Source organism: Uloborus diversus, chromosome 2 (genome assembly GCF_026930045.1).
Source record: "Uloborus diversus isolate 005 chromosome 2, Udiv.v.3.1, whole genome shotgun sequence".
Taxonomy (NCBI): Eukaryota; Metazoa; Arthropoda; class Arachnida; order Araneae; family Uloboridae; genus Uloborus; species Uloborus diversus.
Genome location: NC_072732.1, coordinates 158,369,790 through 158,390,288, shown reverse-complemented (window position 1 = coordinate 158,390,288; position 20,499 = coordinate 158,369,790). Strand labels below are relative to the sequence as shown.

At 32.6% G+C, this 20,499-nt stretch overlaps 1 protein-coding gene across 1 annotated transcript in view; it reads left to right on the top strand.

Annotated features, from left to right (window-relative positions):
- Nucleotides 1–20,499, top strand: part of LOC129216116 (uncharacterized) — a 296,050-nt gene that overhangs the window by 91,422 nt on the left and 184,129 nt on the right. The window contains exon 2 of the mRNA XM_054850268.1: nucleotides 10,008–10,118. Within this exon, the coding sequence (XP_054706243.1) occupies nucleotides 10,008–10,118 (111 nt within the window). The remainder of the gene's footprint in view (nucleotides 1–10,007; nucleotides 10,119–20,499) is intronic.

Genomic DNA, 20,499 nt, shown 5'->3' with positions numbered 1-20,499 from the left:
CAGAGTCCCTTCATGGTAATAAATAATTTATGTAAAAATGTTTCTCTATTTTTTTTTCCTTTTAACGAAACTTCCGGATTTTGACCAAATCTAAAGATCAAAAAGAGTTTCTCCCCTTCCCACTTCATTTTAATATTTTGGATTTATCAAATCAGTGTTCAGAAGCGAAATCACTTTTTGTAACGAACTTTGCATTGATAATACTTAAAAAAGACGGATCAACTTTTGGGTGTTTGGAGGGGGAAAATACACTGTGTATAAAAAAAAGAAATTCGTTTCTCTATTTTCAAAACTAATAATGGATGCTAATATTTTTTTCGTTATTTTCACACATAGCTAAAAATATTACGAGAAAATATTGATTTTCCCCCTTTTCATTTTTTTTAAAATTATTTTTCACTTGTCGGTGCACATTGCTCATCAACCCGAGGGGAGGGGGAGTATTATTTTTGCTAAAGATATCTTTAACTCGTGAAAGCTGTCGAAAAAAAAATCATTATGTAAAAATCAATGTTTGATCAAATATCGCTTATCAATTTGTAAAATGCAACAGTTACGACTGTGGTACAATTTTTACAGCCATCATTTCCCCTTCTGCATACTTCTTTTTTTAGAAGTGAAACAAAGAGCATAGATTTATAGATTAAAAAAATTATAATCATTTTTTTAATCATTTATTTTGGTTTACTTTCTCTTATGAGTAACACTTTGATTTCAACTTACAGATTGCTGTTCGTAATAAATACCTAACGTATCAATTTAGTAATACTTCTAAAACTGAATATTTTTGTCGATAAAAATTACGAGTACATCAGTTGAATTTTTCAAAAAGAATTAATATATTAAATGACATTTACAATAAAGTTACTTTTTTGTAAATTTCATACTCTATTGAATGACATTTACAATAAAGTTACTTTATTTTAAATTTCATACTCTATTTAATGACATTTACAATAAAGTTACTTTATTGTAAATTTCACACTCTATTTAATGACATTTACAATAAAGTTACGGAATTAGTTCTTCTCGGCTGAGTAATATTAACAAAGATATTTGAAGGAAAGAGAAATACGTAACAAAATCAATTCCAGTATTTTTAGGCCGACAATATGTTTTTCAAATTTATTTTCAAATCTTATATTATGCATAGTTTTTTCTTTCTTTCTTTTTTTTTGCGTTATGTGATTTATCTCAAATGCTAAGGAAATGGATCAACAAACTTACTATTCTGTTCACAAAAATGTATGCAACTGCGAGATTGACTTGTGTGCCATGCTTTGAATTTTCCTTCCTAGAACAAGACTCCGTGACTGATAAGCCCCTTTGATAACTGCAACTCTAAACAAACATAATCTTAAAAAGCTAACCACGAGACTAAAACTAAGCTTAATTACCAGTTATCACGAGAAAGAAAATATTTCGAACGTTTTACGCTCATTTTATAAAATGGCATTTCTGAAGCTATTCCAAAATGGATCCATAAAGCGCTGTACTCTATATTTGAACAAATGTTCCGTGCTCTCTGATGGGATTCTAATGCGTTCGGAATGTTCGTAGATAGACACGAAAAATTCCATCTCTCCCTTCGAAAAGAAAAAGGGAAGCTATACTAGTTTGCGTGCAGAAAATGGGTACAATGGCCATGAAAATTCCATTCCTTCTTCTTACTCATTCTCAGAGTTGAATGGTAAGAGGTTATGTTGATGCTTTAGAAGACGCAGTATTCTCAAATTTTTAAATTTTAGTGAAATTTTGTTTATTTTCTTAAAATTAATAAAAATGTCCGATAATAAAGAAAATACCTTACCAGGTATCCACTCGATTAGTATAAATTTTACTAATAATAAAGCTGAATGTCTGTATGTTCAGCTCTCTGGATGTGTGTTACGTGCATAGCGCCTAGACCGATCGGCCGATTTTCATGAAATTTGGTACAAAATTAGTTTGTAGCATGGGGGTGTGCACCTCGAAGCAATTTTTCGAAAATTCGATTTTGTTCTTTTTCTATTCCAATTTCAAGAACATTTTACCAAGGAAATTATCATAGCGTAGACGAGTAAATTATCATAACCTGGACGAATGAATGAATTATCATAAGGTGGGCAAGCAAATTACCATAAAATAGGTGAGCAAACTAACATAGCAAATTGGTGAGAAATTCATCACCATTGTTTGTAAATATACAGGCAAACCAAATGACCTTTTAATTTTCTATTAGGGTCAAAGCTGTGCTGGTACCGCTAGTAATGAAAAAAAAATTTGAAATAGGTAGCAATCGAAAAAGAATATTGCGACATTTTTTTTTTTTTTTTCACCCAAAAAGGTTCCGAACAAGGGAAAATTTTAAAAATGTTACTTTCGAGAAAATGTGCTTCAATTCTTTTTTAAAGAGAATAATTGACGGAAAATGTCAACTTTTATTCTACGTTTTTACCACATAATAATTCCATGAGTAAAAGGTTAAAAAAAAAAAAAAACTAAAGCAATATTTTACCAGAGAAAATATTAGTGAGAGCTAAAACACATGCAAACACAATACGAGTATATTTTGCTCTTTTTGCTAAGCTAAACTGAATATTAAAAAAAAAACTTCTTTAAATTCAAATTTAAACAGAGACAATTTTTTGACTAATATTTTTAAAAAACTATAACAGAAAATGAATGTTTTTGCAGATTAAGCACTAAAGATAGTAATTTTGTTTTGTCAAAATGTTAGACGCCGATCATATTACTTCTCTGAGTTAATGGGAAAATTCAATGAAGTATAGCTCCTGAAAGATTCTTCTTCCGAGATAACTAGTCGCCAAGATATTTTTTTAGTCACCCGTGGTGCGCGGGTTTTTCAAACATTGCTTATGTATATGTAATGTATGTTAATGTGAATGTATGTATGATTTTATATTAAGACGGAAGCCACCCTGACACTGAAGTTCATATACTTGATCAGGATCGGAGACAGAAAACCATTTTAGGGGGAGGGAGTCATGCTGAAGAGAGACCCCCCCCCTCCTCATGAACGAAATTACGGTTTTGGGTACGAAAAATTTCTGAAACTGTTTGGGGGTCAATAAAAAGCACTAAATTGTCCAGGAAGAAGGCACCTGATTGGGATTAAACGTTGCCGATTAATTTCATAAGCTGTGAAACGAAGAATTTGTTCAACTATTTCAAAAATAATTTATGAATTGGAAAGAAACTGTAATCGTCTACATTTTATGCATAAAGTGTTTGAATGCAATGTGGATGAATACTGTTGTCGATGGTTTAGGGGGAAGGGGATGATGACCCCCATGACCCTCCCGTTGTATCTGCCACTGCACTAGATGCCCATCAGCAAATAGTGAAAATCGTTTAACACGAAACTTAATGGCCCGAAATAAATTTGCATGTTGATAGAATTTCGTATTAAAAGATGTGTATTAAATTGTACAATATAATGTACCGGCCGCTATACCAGTGCTTGTTACCCGAATTTTCATGTTAAGCGTTTTTGTGTTAAAGAAATTTCACTGTATCTATTTCATCAAGTTTGATTATTCCCCTTTAACCATAATGTTTGCTGAAAATCTGTTTCTGACACTCCTTTCCCAGTTTCGATTGCCCAGTTATGATTCACTGCCCACTACATCCCCCCAGGTGTTTATCATCAACAAGTTGAATTGAATAAATAATAACAATCTCCAGCTAATCCCGGACTCTCCGCTCCTTCCGTTCTCATGCACCGTCGCTTCCTCCCGCCGCCCATTGTTTACCCATGGGACACAATCAAAAGTGTCCCCCGGCAGGGAGCGCTTTCAAAAGCTCCTTCATTACAATGCATTGACGGAGGAGGCCCAGATGCGGCCCGCATGCTTAAAAGGACTCTTTCAGGGCGCACGTCAAAGGGGGTGCTTTAACTTTTGTTTGAGCAAAAATTAAACTCTGACCCCTCCTCCTCGTGGTCTTTCCCCGGCGCATGAGTCACGTTATCCGTGGGGGTGGGGATTTTTTTTTTTGGATTTTGTCCCGTAACACTTATTAATCAGTGAGGTGGTATGCTGAAACGGATCTCTTTGAGCTACGAATAGGAGTATCACAGAAAACGTAAATATATCGTACACCGACAAAAAAGTGACACGTCCCAAAATTTTGGAAAAACCTACTAACAGTTTATTTTAAATCTAAATTTAATGCTCTTTTCTTCCATTTAACTAGCACTTGTACCGTAACACTTATTAATCAGTGAGAAAGGATGCTGAAACGGATCCCTTTGTTCTACGGGTAGGAGTATCACAGAAAACATAAATTCTAATTAAATACTCTTTTCTTCCACATAACTCGCACTTGTCCCGTAACGCTTATTAATCAGTGAGAAAGGATGCTGAAACGGATCCCTTTGTGCTACGGATAGGAGTATCACAGAAAACATAAATATATCGCACCCTGTCTAGGAAATAACACGACTCAAAATTTTGGGAAAACCTGCTAACTGTTGATTTTAAATCTAAATTTAATGCTATTTTCTTCCTCATAACTCACAAAGTTAGTTTACATAGCTTGGTAGTTTAAAAACGATATATTAAATATTGACAAATCATTAAAAGTTAATAGTTTAGAAGAAAAAAATTCAAAACTTTAAGTATGCATTCTTAATTTAGACAACAAAAACTAACCAGTAAACATCATATTATAATTTTTTGCCGGAGTTGTAATATTTGAGACAAAATCATTCAAAACCGCTATTGTATAAAATCTTGATTTTCTACTATGCTGTTTTTAACTTTTTTTTTTTTTTAAATTTTTCATATTTTGTTTTTGAGTCGTGTCACTTTCCTTGGCGGGGGAATATGTCCCCAGTAAAATGTTAATTGTTTTTAAATGTATTGCTATTTTGTAATTGCATATATTGAAATTTATTTCTATGAGGGAAAAAAATATTACATTTCTGACATTGTTTCACTAATAGGCTAATTTATTGTTCAGAGTCAGCTCCAGAACAAGAGTAAAATGTGTACTATGTTGATGAAAAAATGATTTGTTGTTATTGAAAAATACCTTTAAAATGTCTAAGGTGAATACTGCATCAAACTATTGCTAAAAGCATATAAGTTCAAAATAAAATTGCATAAATAAATTATTTTTTATGCAATTTTATTTTGAATTAATTTTGAATTAATATTTCTAAATTTAATGCTCTTTTCTTCCATATAACTCGCACTTGTCCCGTAACGCTTATTAATCAGTGAGAAAGCTGCTGAAACGGATCCTTTTGTGCTACGGATAGGAGTATCACAGAAAACATAAATATATCGCAACCTGCCTAGGAAATAATACGACTCAAAATTTTGGGAAAACCTGCTAATAATTCAAAATAAAATTGCTAACTTGAACTAAAAGGAGTTGAGGTTACTGAGAATAAAAATTATTGTTCGACTTTGCGTTACTTATTTGTATCAAATCCCTTTCGAAAATATTAAAATATATGTGAATGCTAAATTTAGCTTAAGTTAATCATATCAAACTTGAATTTGCTGAGCCAGCTCCTGCATACTATCTATTATTTATTCAGCAGCAATCTTCTACAAAACGCAAATTTCAAAAATAATATCGACATCTAATAAAAATGCAAACTTAGTTTATCCCAAAAAATAACAGATGCTCTATTCACAACCTGTGTTTTATGCTCTTCCCAACAATTGTACACCATCGGCAAATCAGCAGATCCACGGGGGAATACTTAGCTTCAAAAAATTATGACCAAAATCGTGGGAATTAGCGGTGAAACTGCGGTTGTCCTTTTGCGGTCTCAAAGGTCATAAATGAAGAGTTGAATTCACCCGTAGAGTTGAAAACCAATTTTGTGAACTCATGTAATACTTTCTAACGTAGAACATCAATAACATATTACCAGGACCCGATTAACATATCAGGGGGCCCTAGGCCATAAGCTTTTTTGGGGCCCCTGCGTAGTCAGCCCTTACAATTTTAGCCATTGCCGAAAACTGTTTTAGTTATTAGTGAAAAAAATAGCCGTTTGGGGGCCCCCAAAAAGTAGGGGCCCTAGGCCACAGCCTAGTTGGCCCATTCAATAATCAGACCCTGCATGTTACGGTGCTTTTTAGCCTATTTTCTAAGTAAAAGTCAGAAAAAGAAGAAAAAAGCATGAAAGAAGGCTTAATGCATCTTAAAAATGTCGCGAAAAAAAAAAAAAAAATAATAATAATAATTTGAATTTTGTCATCTTGAATTCAAATTATGTTTTTCGCAATCATGAGTGTGTGTGTGTGTGCATGTAGGCGTGTGTGTTTGTGTGTAGGGGGTATGTGTATCTGTGTGTAGGCATGTGTGTTTGTGTCTGTGTGCAGGCATGAGTGTGTGGGTAGTTGTGTGTATGTGTGTGTGGGGGTATGTGTATGTAATATTACATATGTGTAGGAATATGTGTTTGTGTCTGTATGCAGGCATGAGTGTGTGGGTAGTTGTGTGTATGTGTGTGTGTGGGGGGGTATGTGTGTGTAGGCATATGTGTTTGTGTCTGTGTGCAGGCATGAGTGTGTGGGTAGTTGCGTGTATGTGAGTGTGTGTGTGTGTTTGTGTAGGTGTGTAGGTGCGTGTATGTATGCGTGTAAGTATAGGATATTGACGAAACCTGGAGACGGTTTTCGCTAGAGGTGCAGGACCCGGTCGACGGTGATGCTGTGGAGGGTGGCGGTGGGAAAAATGATAGGACATCAAAAACAGTCAAATGAAAGCAATAAGCAATCGTGATTGCTCAAAAAAAATCAAAAATAAATAAAATAATTAAATAAATATCGAAAAATTAAAAATTGGAAAGTAGGGTATTGAGATGGGGAAAAATGTCTGTCGGTCTGTCGGTCCGTCGGTCTGTCGGTCTGTCTGTCTGTCCCCCTAATAACTTTTGAATGAATAGTCCGATTCGAACAAACTTTTTTTGTTCGAAAGATCTCGGCGAGGACACCTCAGTCCCATATTTCACTTTTTGATTTGAACAATTTTTTGTACAATTTTGAACATTTCAAAAAAACTTAACATCAGCGCCTACGGGGAAACTGAAAGTCAAAGTAGATTCCGTACTTGGAGGCGGATTTATTTCAAACAAATTTTGTTGGAAATAGCTATTGACGCCAAACTCCAGACTCCGACTCTGAGAATTTAGAGGTCCCTGACTCCGACTCCGACTCCTGTGGCCGACAATTAATCGGACTCCGACTCCCCGACTTCGACTCTGACTTCGTAGCTTTGGCAAAAATTTATACACGTAGGACAAATGACTGACTCCAATTCTTGGATATTCGTCTCCGACTCCTTTATCCCAAAATGAGATTGACTCCGACTCCGACTCCGCAGCTATGGTTTTCACTGTGAAATAATTATTGTTGATATGATTGGTTTTTATTTTCACGCTAAAGTTTTAATTTAGGTATTCAGTTTTCGGCAAATAAACTCAAAGTCATTTATGTTTCTACATAACGATATGCGCAGACGATTTTTTTTTTCTTTTTTTTGACAATGAAAAGTATTTCTTGAAGTTGACATTTTATTGTTTTTATTTATTTTGGTAAGTGCATTAATTCATTTAAAAAATTATTTTTGGCAATAGGGGAAAAAAATCATTTTTTTTGATATGATGTATTTATTTTAATAAGCTTATTAATTTTAATTATTATTTTTTCGTTTTGAAAGCTGTTAAAGAATTTTTTTAAGGGAAAAAAGTGTATTAGCTGCTTTGTTTAAAAGGTGCTGCTTTTTTTTTTTTTAGATGTGTGAGGAATACTTTATTCCTAGAAATTAGCAAAAATATGTTTAAAACAATTTGAAATTTTAGCTATTTTTGAGAATATTGATCAGGTACTAGAAAGTAGTATGGGTATATGGAAAAGTAGGCTTGTATAGTTCTAGACGGAACTTCTTGTTGTTCAATTTGAGTCATTTCTTTCTACATAAGACAAATCTCTGAAAAAACATCGATCGGTTTTATTACGAAGTTATGTAATTTCTAATGCATTTTCAGTTTCAGATATTTTGAAAACAGACAGTCAAAAAATAAATAAACGTAAACAATAATAGTATCGATATTAGTAGTCTTTAGCTAACAATACGGAAGTCCTAAAGTAGTGCATTGAAAATCAAAAACTCGAACTAAACTCATTGAAAGCGACAAAATCACTCTTTTACTTTGAAGGTTTTCTCCGTAACCATACTACCTCAGCAAAGAAAACAAATCTACAGGTTCACAATGCTTTCTCAACGATTGTAAAGATTAGTTTAAAAAGCCATGTAATATGTAAATTTATTCATTTTGTTTAAAAGGTCAACAACTATTTAATCATGGTATCAATCTAAGGAAAATATTTTATTTTCGATATTATGTTGTTAGTGGGGAATACATACAATTAGTTCTCTATTGTTCGTTATTTTGAAATAAAAAATATTGGATACAATCAAATTTTTAACTTTACATTATGAACACATAATGCTGTCATGAATAAGTTTTAAAGCTTTTACCTTAAATAAAGGTTTGATAAGTAACTTATTTGAAAAGTGTTTCAATAAGGTAACTTTCATCATTACTACTATTTAGTTAATATTAATACTTTGTTAAATTGTCATTAATCACAAGTTTGAAACATAATTTTTAATTCTGTTAGTTTTGTGGCATTGAAGGTAGTTTATCAGCTCTCTTATGCTTCACTTGAAAAATAAAAAGAATGGTTTTACCATTGCTTATATACCAAATTTAGCGAGTTTGATTAATTTTTAAGCGTAATTACCAGTTACTCACTGAAAAGAACAGGTATTTTCCGAATTATTCTTTTTATGCACCTAAATAGAAACAGGTTTACCGGATCCTACCAATTGAAAGCAATAACAAGAACCACCACCGGATTTAACCAATGTTTTACTTCGTCATTGTAAAGTTTTACTGGCATTTATACCGAAGCAACACTAACGGTTTTTTTATGGGGGCGGGGGAGTGGGGAGAGGGAAACGCAGGAAAAAGAGGTTATCATATCACCCTTAACGCAACATAGTGTTAAATTCATGTTGGTTACTTTTTGTACTTTGTTGTTGGTTTCGTCATTATAAAAAAAAATTAAAAAATAATAAATAAAAAAGCCTGCATAATTTGTAGCAATTCGAATTAAAATTCAACTTTTGCAATGGATTTTTTTAAATATAAGTTTCATTAAACGGTTGTGTGAATTTTTAAACTGATGAGACAATCTGTATAAGCAATTACAATTACTCTTCGCATTTGAGTTTTTTTCCCTGCTTCATATTTTTCATAAAATTATGAAACACTGAGAAGAATTGATAAAGAAAGCAAAATCTGTAAGTTTCTTGAAGAGCGTCCCCCCCCCCCCCTTTTTTTCATTATTTCTAGTTGAAATATAATATTCATCTCTTGTAATTTAAGAAAGAAATGAATATTGGGTGTAAAATGTGAGAATTTAATAAGAAGAATGTTTGGTTTATATAGTAAGAGTTAAAAAGCAGTTACTGAGGAAATTCAACGTTCAACAGCCAAAATTGAAAAGATAATTGCACGTGTTTGGGGTTGCAATAAACTCCTCTTTCAAGAGAAACCAGGTCCTTAAGGAAACTTTTCAGCTTCAAGCCACTCAGCAATGTTCACGATGGTAGATATTACTTCGTTATGTTTGCTGCTTAGTATCTGAAATCTCAAGATGTTTTTACATAGGAAAGAGGTTGCTTGTTGCTCCAAAACACGCTTGTGTAATTTTTGTTTTCTTTTGTGATTTTATTTTTCTTTATTTCCTTAAATTGTTCTCGTATCTAGTTACACGTTAGCTATGGAGTTCAAAATCAGATTTAACCATATCTTCAGAGCTTCAAACACCATAAAAAATTGTATACTGTGCTAGTAGAGGCTCTCTGTGGTGTGGGATGGGACCCTTAATTCCGCTCCTTTATAAGACACATAATCTTTCATCATTTGTTTGTCACAGCTCCTAATTTCTTATCCTTTTTCTTTCCATTAGGGTGTCTTTCGGCAGCTCGAAGGGCTCCATGGTCGAGACCCTGGTCTACGATCATCAGGAAGACCTTGCGGAGTTGCCGCCCTTTCTTGTCGCAGCGCCAATCACTAATGGGTAAGTCCTCATATCACATTAATTACTCATTTGTCATTATAAAAAATATCGTCTTCACGGATATTGTTATCGCTGAGGTGGCATTTTAAGGAGCAAATAAGTGTTTCGAAGGTATTAAAAATACTTTTTCTTGTCACTGTGTTGAATTTAATGTTATTGACAGCAGCAACAAACAGTTAAGAAATAATTGTGTTTATGCAAGTTGTGGACAAACGGATTTATCGATTAAAAATTGGCGCCAGGAACACATTTTAAAAAAATAGTGGAATATTTTACCAAAAAATGGGGCCAATTTGCGGGTTAAGAAATATAGTGTCTACACGTTAGTGCTTATTAGTGTATCTTGCACAGTTAAATTAATCCCCATCTCCTGCAGGCAGCTTGGCGCTTTTCACAATTGGTTACTTTGGTGAAACACACTACAAAACATTTACCGTACTTCAGAAGATAGCATAGTCTTAATTTAGCGAATAGTTTATCATTGAAAAGCTTCAATCAATTTCTAAGCATGATTCAAAAGAAAAAAAAATCCCTACTGTGATTTAACATATCCCATTGAAGATGTGAAGAAGTTCTATAGACTTTTTCAAATTAGATGCAAAAAGTAGTTTGTCGGACCATGGGATCCGTTTTAGTAATACTATTTTTAAAAACGTGTACTACTTATCTAAAAGTATTTTCTGCGGATTTTTAATTGTGTGAGCATTATTAATTAATACTTACAGTTGATGACTTACTTTACATTTCAAACCTTCAAATCAATTTTTGACAGCCCTTGTATTTAATGCTTCAACACTCATGTTTCAGTAACAAAGAAAACCCCTCCATTATTGAACAATAGTTGTAATTAAATGTTTAATGGATTCTTGAAAATTAAGAGAAGTAAAAGAGAATAAAATATCAACAGCTATGATTTAATTTCTGGTACATTTTGCTTCAAAGAACAACTGTAACGAAATGAAATTTCCTTAAAAATTTATAATGATTCCAGTTCATAAATGCAACACTAGCATGTGGTCTACTGAAATGCTGCAAGAATCTCAACTTCGCTTTTAAGAGTATATATGGTAATTGTAGCCTCAACAGTAACTGATAACGCCATTCAGTTCTTAAAATTCAAAGCTTTGGGGGAAAACTAGATTTCATAAAAGTGGTGAATCTTTTTTACGCGATAAGAGTGAATTAGCAAAGCTTTCATCTTACAAGAAGGGCGATTCTAAACGGTAATCCTTAAAAAACGAGACCAAAAATAAAGACACTTGCTCCTTCTTCCCAGAAGACGTTGCTGTCTGGAAAAGGTAGAAAAATACGGATAAGAATGTTGTAAAATTGATCGTTTCTTTTAGATAAATCTTTAACAGACATTCATGTTGCCCCACCAAATAGAGGGTGTTGTGATGTTATGATCATGACTTTTTGATGCCAAGATTGCCAAAATATACTTCACAGGTCGACGATTTGGGTTGAGTGTCCTATTTAAGGGCGTATAAAATATAGTTGTGAGAATTTCATTGAATATATCGGAATTCAACAACGGATGTCTAAATGCTAAAAATTCAGTACAAGAACATTGCTGACGCCTAGCAAAGATATTATCGGGATAGAACTAAATAAACCTTACTAGGGGCCATTCATTAATTACGTAAGGGTCCCGACAAGTAGGGGATTAAAAAAAATTTCTACATACCCTTACTTTAAGGTAGGTCAAAACCCATTCTTACATAATATTTTCCAAGTCGATATTTTACATTAGAAATCGCGCGGTCAAGTGGTTTGGCAGGGATTATATTTCATTTGCGTCTGGAAGGTAAAAAACAATTTAGGACGAGCTGTTTTTTATTTGTATTACAAAGAATGAATTTGTGTAAAATATAATAAAAGAATCGCACTATGTATGGCATGTTTTATTTTTAATTAGCATCGCATCATATACGAAGAAATGTCGAAAAAACATTCAGTCTAGATTTTAGGAAATATTTCTTTACACAAAAAGGTTTAATTTAATAATAGTGAATTTAACAACGATTCCAGTGATATAAGATTCGTTATTTTTGAAAACCGAAATGGAATCTTACGTAAGAATAGGGGGGGGGGGAGAAAAATCTTACGTAACAGAGGGGGGGGGGGGACAAAAATTGCCAAAATCATCCTTAGGTAATTAATGAATAGCCCCTTAACGTAAGTCCAATCTTCAAATTAGCTTACAGGATTGAAAAATCATGAACTTGCATATTTGTATCATTAGCAGGGCAGCGGAGTCGGAGTCGTGGCGCCTGAGTCGAACTGATTTTGGGGTAAAGGAGACGGAATCGGCAATCGAAGGTTTAAAACTCCAAGAGTCGGAGTCGGCCCTTTTCCCTGAAAGTCCGCAACAGTGCCAGTGTTTGCGGAACCGAAGTCGGAGTCGGACTGATTTCGGGGTAGAGGATTAAGATTTGACTGTTTCAAAACTTTCGGAATAAGAGTCGGAGTCGGTCATTTTCCCTTCGACTCCGCAGTCCAAATCATTAGTTGTCAGCGTTTTTAAGACATACCGAGAAATTAGTGCCCAATTAAAATTATTTTCTTACAGTAAGATGAATATTGTTTCTACGAAACGCTCATAAATTTAGCGACAAGCACCATTTGTGAAAAAAAAAAGGCATACATGATTGTTATTTTAGTTGCTATTCTATTTTTATCCTATAAGGAAGATTTGGCGTACAAACAACTTGGAAACTATATTTTCACGTCTGTAACATGACGACATAACTGAGAATAACCAATGGGGTCGTTTCCAAAATTTTTAAAGTATTTTTTTTTCTGAAAGAGCATGCTTAACAACATAGGATCTGACCATTTTATAAAAAATTTGTTTAAGTTTACTATTTTTAAAAAATTACTTAAATCGGTGCACTTTGTTTATTTTATCATTGTTTACGCTTTTGCCGATGACATCACAAATGATGAAATAGCATTCACTATTGCCATTCTCAGAGCGCAATATTTAATTCACTTCTTGATTATCATAACGTGGAAACGCAGTAGACAGATGCGCTTAAGTTCATCATTTGTGACGCCATAAAAACCACGCCTTATTTTCAAAATCGGACATTTTAAAAAACGAATTAAAAATCAAGCGTTTGGGAAATGAACGTTTTTTTCTCGCTCCATGTCATTTGTTTTGCTTATTCTATCAATTTCAGTGATTAAAAGTAGTACTTTTAACTGAAGGAAACATCCCCATTATTCAAAATGGTTACGATGTTTACAACAGTTTGTCCCTTCTCATACAGAATACTGTTAATGCTACTTAAATGCTAATAGAACGTTATTCAAACGCTAACAGAATTACTAGACTGTTCCAATACTAATAGAGAGCTTTCAAATTATCCACTCCTTCTTTCGAAAATTACTCGAAAAACAAAGTCGTGAGGAAGTAGTGGAAGCTTTAAAAATTATTCCATACCAGACAGATATTTGGTAACGGTTAATTTGCATAAAAATACGCGAAATCACCAAACAATGAAGAAAGTTCAATAACCCCTATGTGCTACTGAAGAATCAAAATTGTCAGCAATAAATTATGCAATGCTACCAACCCTTCCATGATTTACGATATTTTGTCACGAAATAGTTTCAAGTTGCCAATAAATTTTTCGAAGTGATCTGTACTAAAATATATTTTTCCATCAGTGATATTTCTTGCCGTTGGTTTCTCATTACATTATCGATTATTTAACGTGGAATTGTGAGTGGGAAGTGGGGAAAATATTTCTGATGGTGTTTTTCAATTTGCCTGATTGATTACTAAAGTGTAGAGCATAGTCTCTAGAGCATTATTTTCTAAGAATTGGAAATGTTTTTAAATATTATGAATGTTAAACACTTCATCAAAAAAAGTTTAGTTGTTTTGAATAATGTCTATAGAAATTTTTCGAGACAAATACTATATATATTACTAGTATACCCGCACGGCTTTGCCCGTAATAGAAAAATTAAAAAGTCTTTTGGTTCGCCTGTATATTTACAAATAATGTGTGGTGAATTTTCTCGCCAATTGGCTTGTACCTATTTTACGGTTCCACGTTATGATAATTTCGTATCTCGCCAATAAGCTTGTGCCCATGTTACGGTTCCACGTTATGATAATTTCGTAATTTACTCGTACATCTTATGATAATTTTGTTATCAAAATTGGAATAGAAAAAGAACCACTTCGAATTTTCGAAAAATCGCTTCGAAGTGTAGCTACCCCATGCTACAAACTAACTTTGTGCCAAATTGTATGTAAATCGACCGAACGGTCTAGGCGCTATGCGCGTCACAGAGATCCTGAGAGACAGAGAGAGATCCGGACAGAGATACTTTCGGCTTTTTTATTAGTAAAGATTTATCAAAGGTGATTTTTCGTGGGAAGGTCAGAACTTTTTCAACTTTATCTAGCTCCATAATTCGGGCATCATTTTAAAGATTTTTTTCACCGATTTCGGCAAAAAATAAAGGGACACTATTGTGCTCTTTTGTTGAAAAAAAATAGTCTCAGAAATTTTTCGTACCCAAAACCCAATATTCTTCAGTAAGATCCACCAAAATTAGTCTGTATCCACTTCTACTACAACGTATCCTATACCATTGTGTCTTGCTCATTTACTTACAAATTCGATTCATCAACCGAAACTCTGTTCCATTACTGTAAACATCTTCAGCATATGCTTTTCAGCGTATGCTTTTATCTTTTAGGAAGACTAAGTCTCTTGGCACGTTGATCATTCAAAGTTTATTCAACTAAGCACAACTTAGTTCCAAGGAGTACATATCCTATCCAGTCAATTTTTCGACGTCAAAAACCCTAACAAAGATCACTCTTCATCTGTTTATAAACATAAAAGAAATGTTTCACCTGGGATTTTGACGTGCAGAAGCCGACTTTTCAATGCCAGAAGAGTTCAAATTTATCTCTTCTTTTTGCCCGGACCTCACTTCTCAACGGAGAGGCATGACCCATAGATACTGACAGATGTCGGTGACAGCCCAATTGCGTGGGCGTAAGGGGGTGTTCTAAACGATGCGCTAACCCTCTGAGTCTATTTTTTTACTCAACTGTATCAGCTGTTGCAGTCATTTTTTATATTTATGAAGTTATTGATGTGCTAGAAGAAAAGAAATTCGTGTTAAATGGAGCGAAGAGCACAATAGAACTTTGATTTGAATGAAGATGGGCCTTCGATTAAAGTAGAGCTTTTTGCCTGAGGATATGACAATCATTGGTAACCTTCGTTTAGTACGGACGGTATGTTTTAAGTGTGATCTGCGTTTAACCAGTAACTTTTGAAAAATGACTAACCAAGCGTAACGTTTTTAAAGTTAAGTGAATATGATTTTAACACAGGAACAAATGAACGGTTAATTTATAAATAAATTTCTGCTTTTAGCGATCAAATATACCTATATGTTTTTCTTCTAAATTTCTATTACTTAATTATTTTCTAGGGTAACGGTCTTTTATAACAGACAAGGATTCAGTAACAGAGAGTCGTTAGTTTGAATTTTAATAATAAAAATGTTCGGTGGGTAAAACAGTGGCACATGCATACGGTGCAAACATCTAGTGTTATCAGAGTGTATTTTATGGACCAGTTAGTATCTACAAGGCAGTAGTGGAAGGTTATAAGCAGCCACTACGAGGTCACATGCTGTTTCATGTACATTTACATTTAATAAGGCTTTAGTTCTAAAAATAAGGATTTTTTGCACATTTTGAAGAGAAAAAGGGAAATTTGTCCATTACTTATCCTTTCCTTATCTTGTATGTTACTGGACATCATCAGTTTTTTTCGGTGTCTGTTACTGGAGGGTCGAACCTTTTTTTTCGAAATTGAGCGAATAAAAATAGAATTAACTCATTCAGAGGATCCAAAATCAGCCAAACGTTAGATGAGATGTAGTTGCATAAGAGAAAAATAGCTTTAAAAATCTAAATACATTAAAAGGTTCAGCAAATTGAGTTAACCTGAGAGCGATGTCTGTAGCATGTCTGTTACTGGTGCCGTTACTTTACTGTATTTCAAATCAGTGACAAAAAAAGAGAGAGAGAGAGAGAGCTTTCGGTAGAAAAGATATTATTTTATCTCTATAGCAGCTTGATGTTTGCATTAATGCAGAACTATCATCCAGTGCAAGCGACAAAAATACCTGATGCATTTAGAGTCCCATTTTCCTCACTGTTTAAGATATTTGGAAGAAAAGAATACTTTTATGTATGCATGATTTCAATAATTGGCTATATATTTCTAATTTTTACCTTTTAGTATTTTTTTTACTAAGATAAATAATAGAAATAAATAAAAAAGTTAAAGTAGGCTTAATTTTTCGTAAAAATATCACTGAAAGCGAAAATACTCTAAGTAAATAATTCAATAACTATGTCTAAAGTTATGTTAAAGTAGGCTCTTGAGCATTTGTGTGTATATGTGTGAAATATATGTCGTAGTAGTTATTAATGCTGTTACAGGCACAAAAATGAAATCAAAGATGCAATAAGCATAAATTACGTAAGTATAATTTCTTGAAGGGGACGGTAGACCTTGAATTCGGCAAAAATTGACTAAAAAAAAAAATTTTATTTTTGTGTTTTGTTGTACTTTAAACATCTCTCTACCTAACTCAAAAAACTGCTTAATGATTGAACATTTTTTAACAAAGTTACGACTGCTTAAAAAGAGTACACAAAACAATTTTTTATGAGATATTCCTCTCAAACTCAGCTGTTAAGCTGTAAACAAAGCAGGCCTAAACAATTTTTGTATAATAAAAATTAGTATAAATATTGTTCTTGAAAGAAAACATGGTTAAATAAATAATGACAAATAAAAACACTGAAAAAGAGGTTTTAAAAGGTAAGTGCAAATTATACTTTAATTACATTTTACGCGAAATGAATTTTTCTCAATTTTGATACCTACAAAATGCTCCATGCGACACAATTTTCGTTCAAAGTACACGAAATTCAAAGTTTAGCCTCATGTTTTACCAAATAATAAAACTTGGTATGCTTTATAGAATCTAACTTCAGGAAGGTTTAAAAATATTCGATTAAAAATTACTAGCAGGAGAAATTTCGGGGAATTTTTATCGAAGTATTTGAAAAAAATTCTTAAAAATTTAATTTTTAAGGAATTTACTTACTGATACCAATTTTTCTTCGTGATGATTTATTACGTAATAAAATGAAAAAAATAAGCAAAAATGTAAAAATTTAAATCGCGTGGAACATTTTAAATTTTTCAAAAAATATTTATTTATTTTTTTAAATTTTAAAATAAGTTGGAGCTAGTTTTTTTTTGTGGTATATGTATTTATGCCTAAATGCATATGCACAAGAGATTTTAAGTATCTAGTGTAAAAAATAAAAAACAAGTAACCTAACCCCACCGTCCCCTTAAATATTTAACTACTACTAATTGCTTTGCTTAAAAGTTTTCTAAACTGTTGACAAAATTTTATCTGAAGAATAAAACGAAACTTTTCAAAATGTTGTTTCCTTAAATTTCGTGAAACCCAATATTTCGTCAAATGAAAACAAAAAAATAAATTAAAAAAAAATAATAATAATAGAAATGTTCACTGCGGCAATAGTTTCTTTTCATTGCATTCGGAAACAAAGCTTCAAATATTTCGTTTCTTTTGGAAATTTTACTTTTGCAAGGACTCAACAAACGTAACTGTAGAGGTGGTGTAACCATAGTTACGTGGAAAAGAGTTTCCGAAAACCAAAACCCTCTATCTGAGAAAATGAATGACGTGTCGCTACAGTTTTCAAACAGAAACGATATTTTTGTAATATTTTATTTTTTCAGAGAAAATAACGCTTGTATTTTGAATCTTTATTTTTGAGCATTCCCGTTTAAAGGTTTGATATTTAGATGTTCTGACAAATCTCTAACCTACAGTTCAGCACTCATTTACCTAACTTAATCCAAAAGTATTAAAAGTAGGACTATATTTTATCATCACTGTTTCAACAGCAATACTAATAATAATAATAAGATGATTAATAAGTAGCAGAGGACCAGCTCTATACTGTTTTTGCATCTATCTTTTTCAATTTAAAAACAAAATGGATGAAAAAGGTTTAAGTTTGCTTTTCTTTTTGCTTAATGCGTTCCTCTATTGAACAATATAATCCGTAATCACAAAAAAAATACATTTTAACTCATGAGAAATTTTTTTAAAACTATTCCAAAATATGTTTTTCATTATATTTTTTCGTGCATTTATTTATTTACTTTCATTTATTTATTTATTTATTTTAGCTGAAAACATATTTTTACTGATTCGTTATTTATTATTTTCTCAATTTCATTTGAAAATGAAATTATTATTGTTGGCGAATTGTATAAACTCAGTGCATTAACTCCAGTATTTATTTGTGTTATAATTACTGCGAAAACAATTTCTTACAAAACAATAGAGCTTTTTCGTTCAGATTTTGAATAAGTAAAGCTAATTAAAACATCAAAATCCTTTAAATTTTTAAGTGCCAAATTCTATATTTAACACATTTTCCTAAAGTCAAACATATGAATTTGAGAAATACAACCTCAACGCACGTATGTGCGTACACGCATCTATTTTCTTTATTTCTTTCTTCATTGTTTTATTTTATTTATTTATTTATTTATTTATTTTGAGTTATTAAAAAGACATTGAATATTTAATAAGGGTGGACTTACGTTGTACACACATCAGATTCGTTTCTTTCATAGACATCCCATGTCTATGGTTTCTTTATTTAATAGATACGTCACCTTTTACATCTGCTCATGTTAATACCCTTAAAGCAATCTCCCCTCATTTAAACATTTTATTGCAACAAAAATCAGTAGAATATACAAATGAAAACAAATGTTTTTGATCGTATAGATTTCATGCAAAATGTTTTGGTGAAATCCTCCCCGAATCAAAAGTCTGATTGCAGTCCTAGTATGAATTTTAACCTATCCTTTTAAGAATTTGTTAAGTAGATGATATACTTCAATAGAAATTTTGACAAATGTGTGTTATTTTCACATGGATCATTATGGATGGGGTCATGCATTTATTGGTAATAAAATTTCCTTATTTTTCATACAATTTTAAAAGAACTACTGTTGACTGCGAATATGCACAAATCCTCATATAAATAATAGCGAATGATGGAGTAACGCTGACGTCATCAACAATGCAACTCGCGCCACGGTATGATAATTTGATAATATTTTTTGGTAATGTTTGATGTGCAGGGAAAGACTTTATTGTGACAAGGCTGAACTGGATTCGGTTACTTAACTGTTTTACTGGTAAAACCGTCATTTTAGGAGAGTGAAGAAACGAAAAAGTAGTCGGCAATGAGGGCTATCTACTAGAGTTTCGGTTTAATCTACAGGAGTTAGGGTTAAAATTTCAACTATCAAAATATCAGCAAAGAGCAAATTGCTTTGTTTAAATGTAGAAGAATAGAAGCAATTTTCACCCGTCATACCTTGACGGGCGACTTTCTAGTAAATATTATTTCTCGTTTGTGTGGAAATAACAGTTTGAAAATAAAAATAAATATTTTGAAAGTTTAACTACGATTCCGTAAATAAGTATAGAAATGCTACAGATGAACATTTACACGTTTTCCATTTTATCTCGCATAAATATATATAATTTCTTCCAAACGTGTGAACAGCTTTATTGCTCGATTCAGTTCGTTTACTTCTTGCTTCCCATCATTGCCTCAAATTGCGTCTTTAGCACTGTAATCAAAAGCAAAATTATTCCGTTTGAAATTGTTATTTTAGCAGTACACTTTCATTGCAACGTTTTTAACACGATTTCATTTTTCCTGAAATTCGCCGTGAAGTACTTTCTATTTTTGTCTATCGTTTAGTCTTTTGAGATACGGAGGTCATTAAACTTTTTCTCTAGTGAAACACTCTTTCATAAGTGTTGCCAAAAGACATTTGAAACTGCAGGAAATTAATCTTGACTTGTTTGTGTGGGCTGTAAGTGATCTCACTTTCTAAGGACTGTGAGAAAAAAAACTCGAAAAGTAAGCGACTTTCATATTACAGTCGAGTTCCGACTTACGCGAGGAATGCGTTCCAAGACTCCTCGCGTAAGTTGAAATTTCGCGTTGTGGAAAAATATATGCATACAATTTTTTTAAAGCATACCAAATACTTTTAGGCACTTATAAACACCCCTCAAACTGCTCTAAAGCATTCCTTGACCATTACAGTTTCTTCCATAAAGAACTGAACTTTTACTGTATTTAAAAAATAAAAAAAATGTTATTCAACATGAGATACTTAAGATGCACAAAATGAATGACCAAAGGGAATAGTAGATATAAAATAAAACAACAAGGTACGCA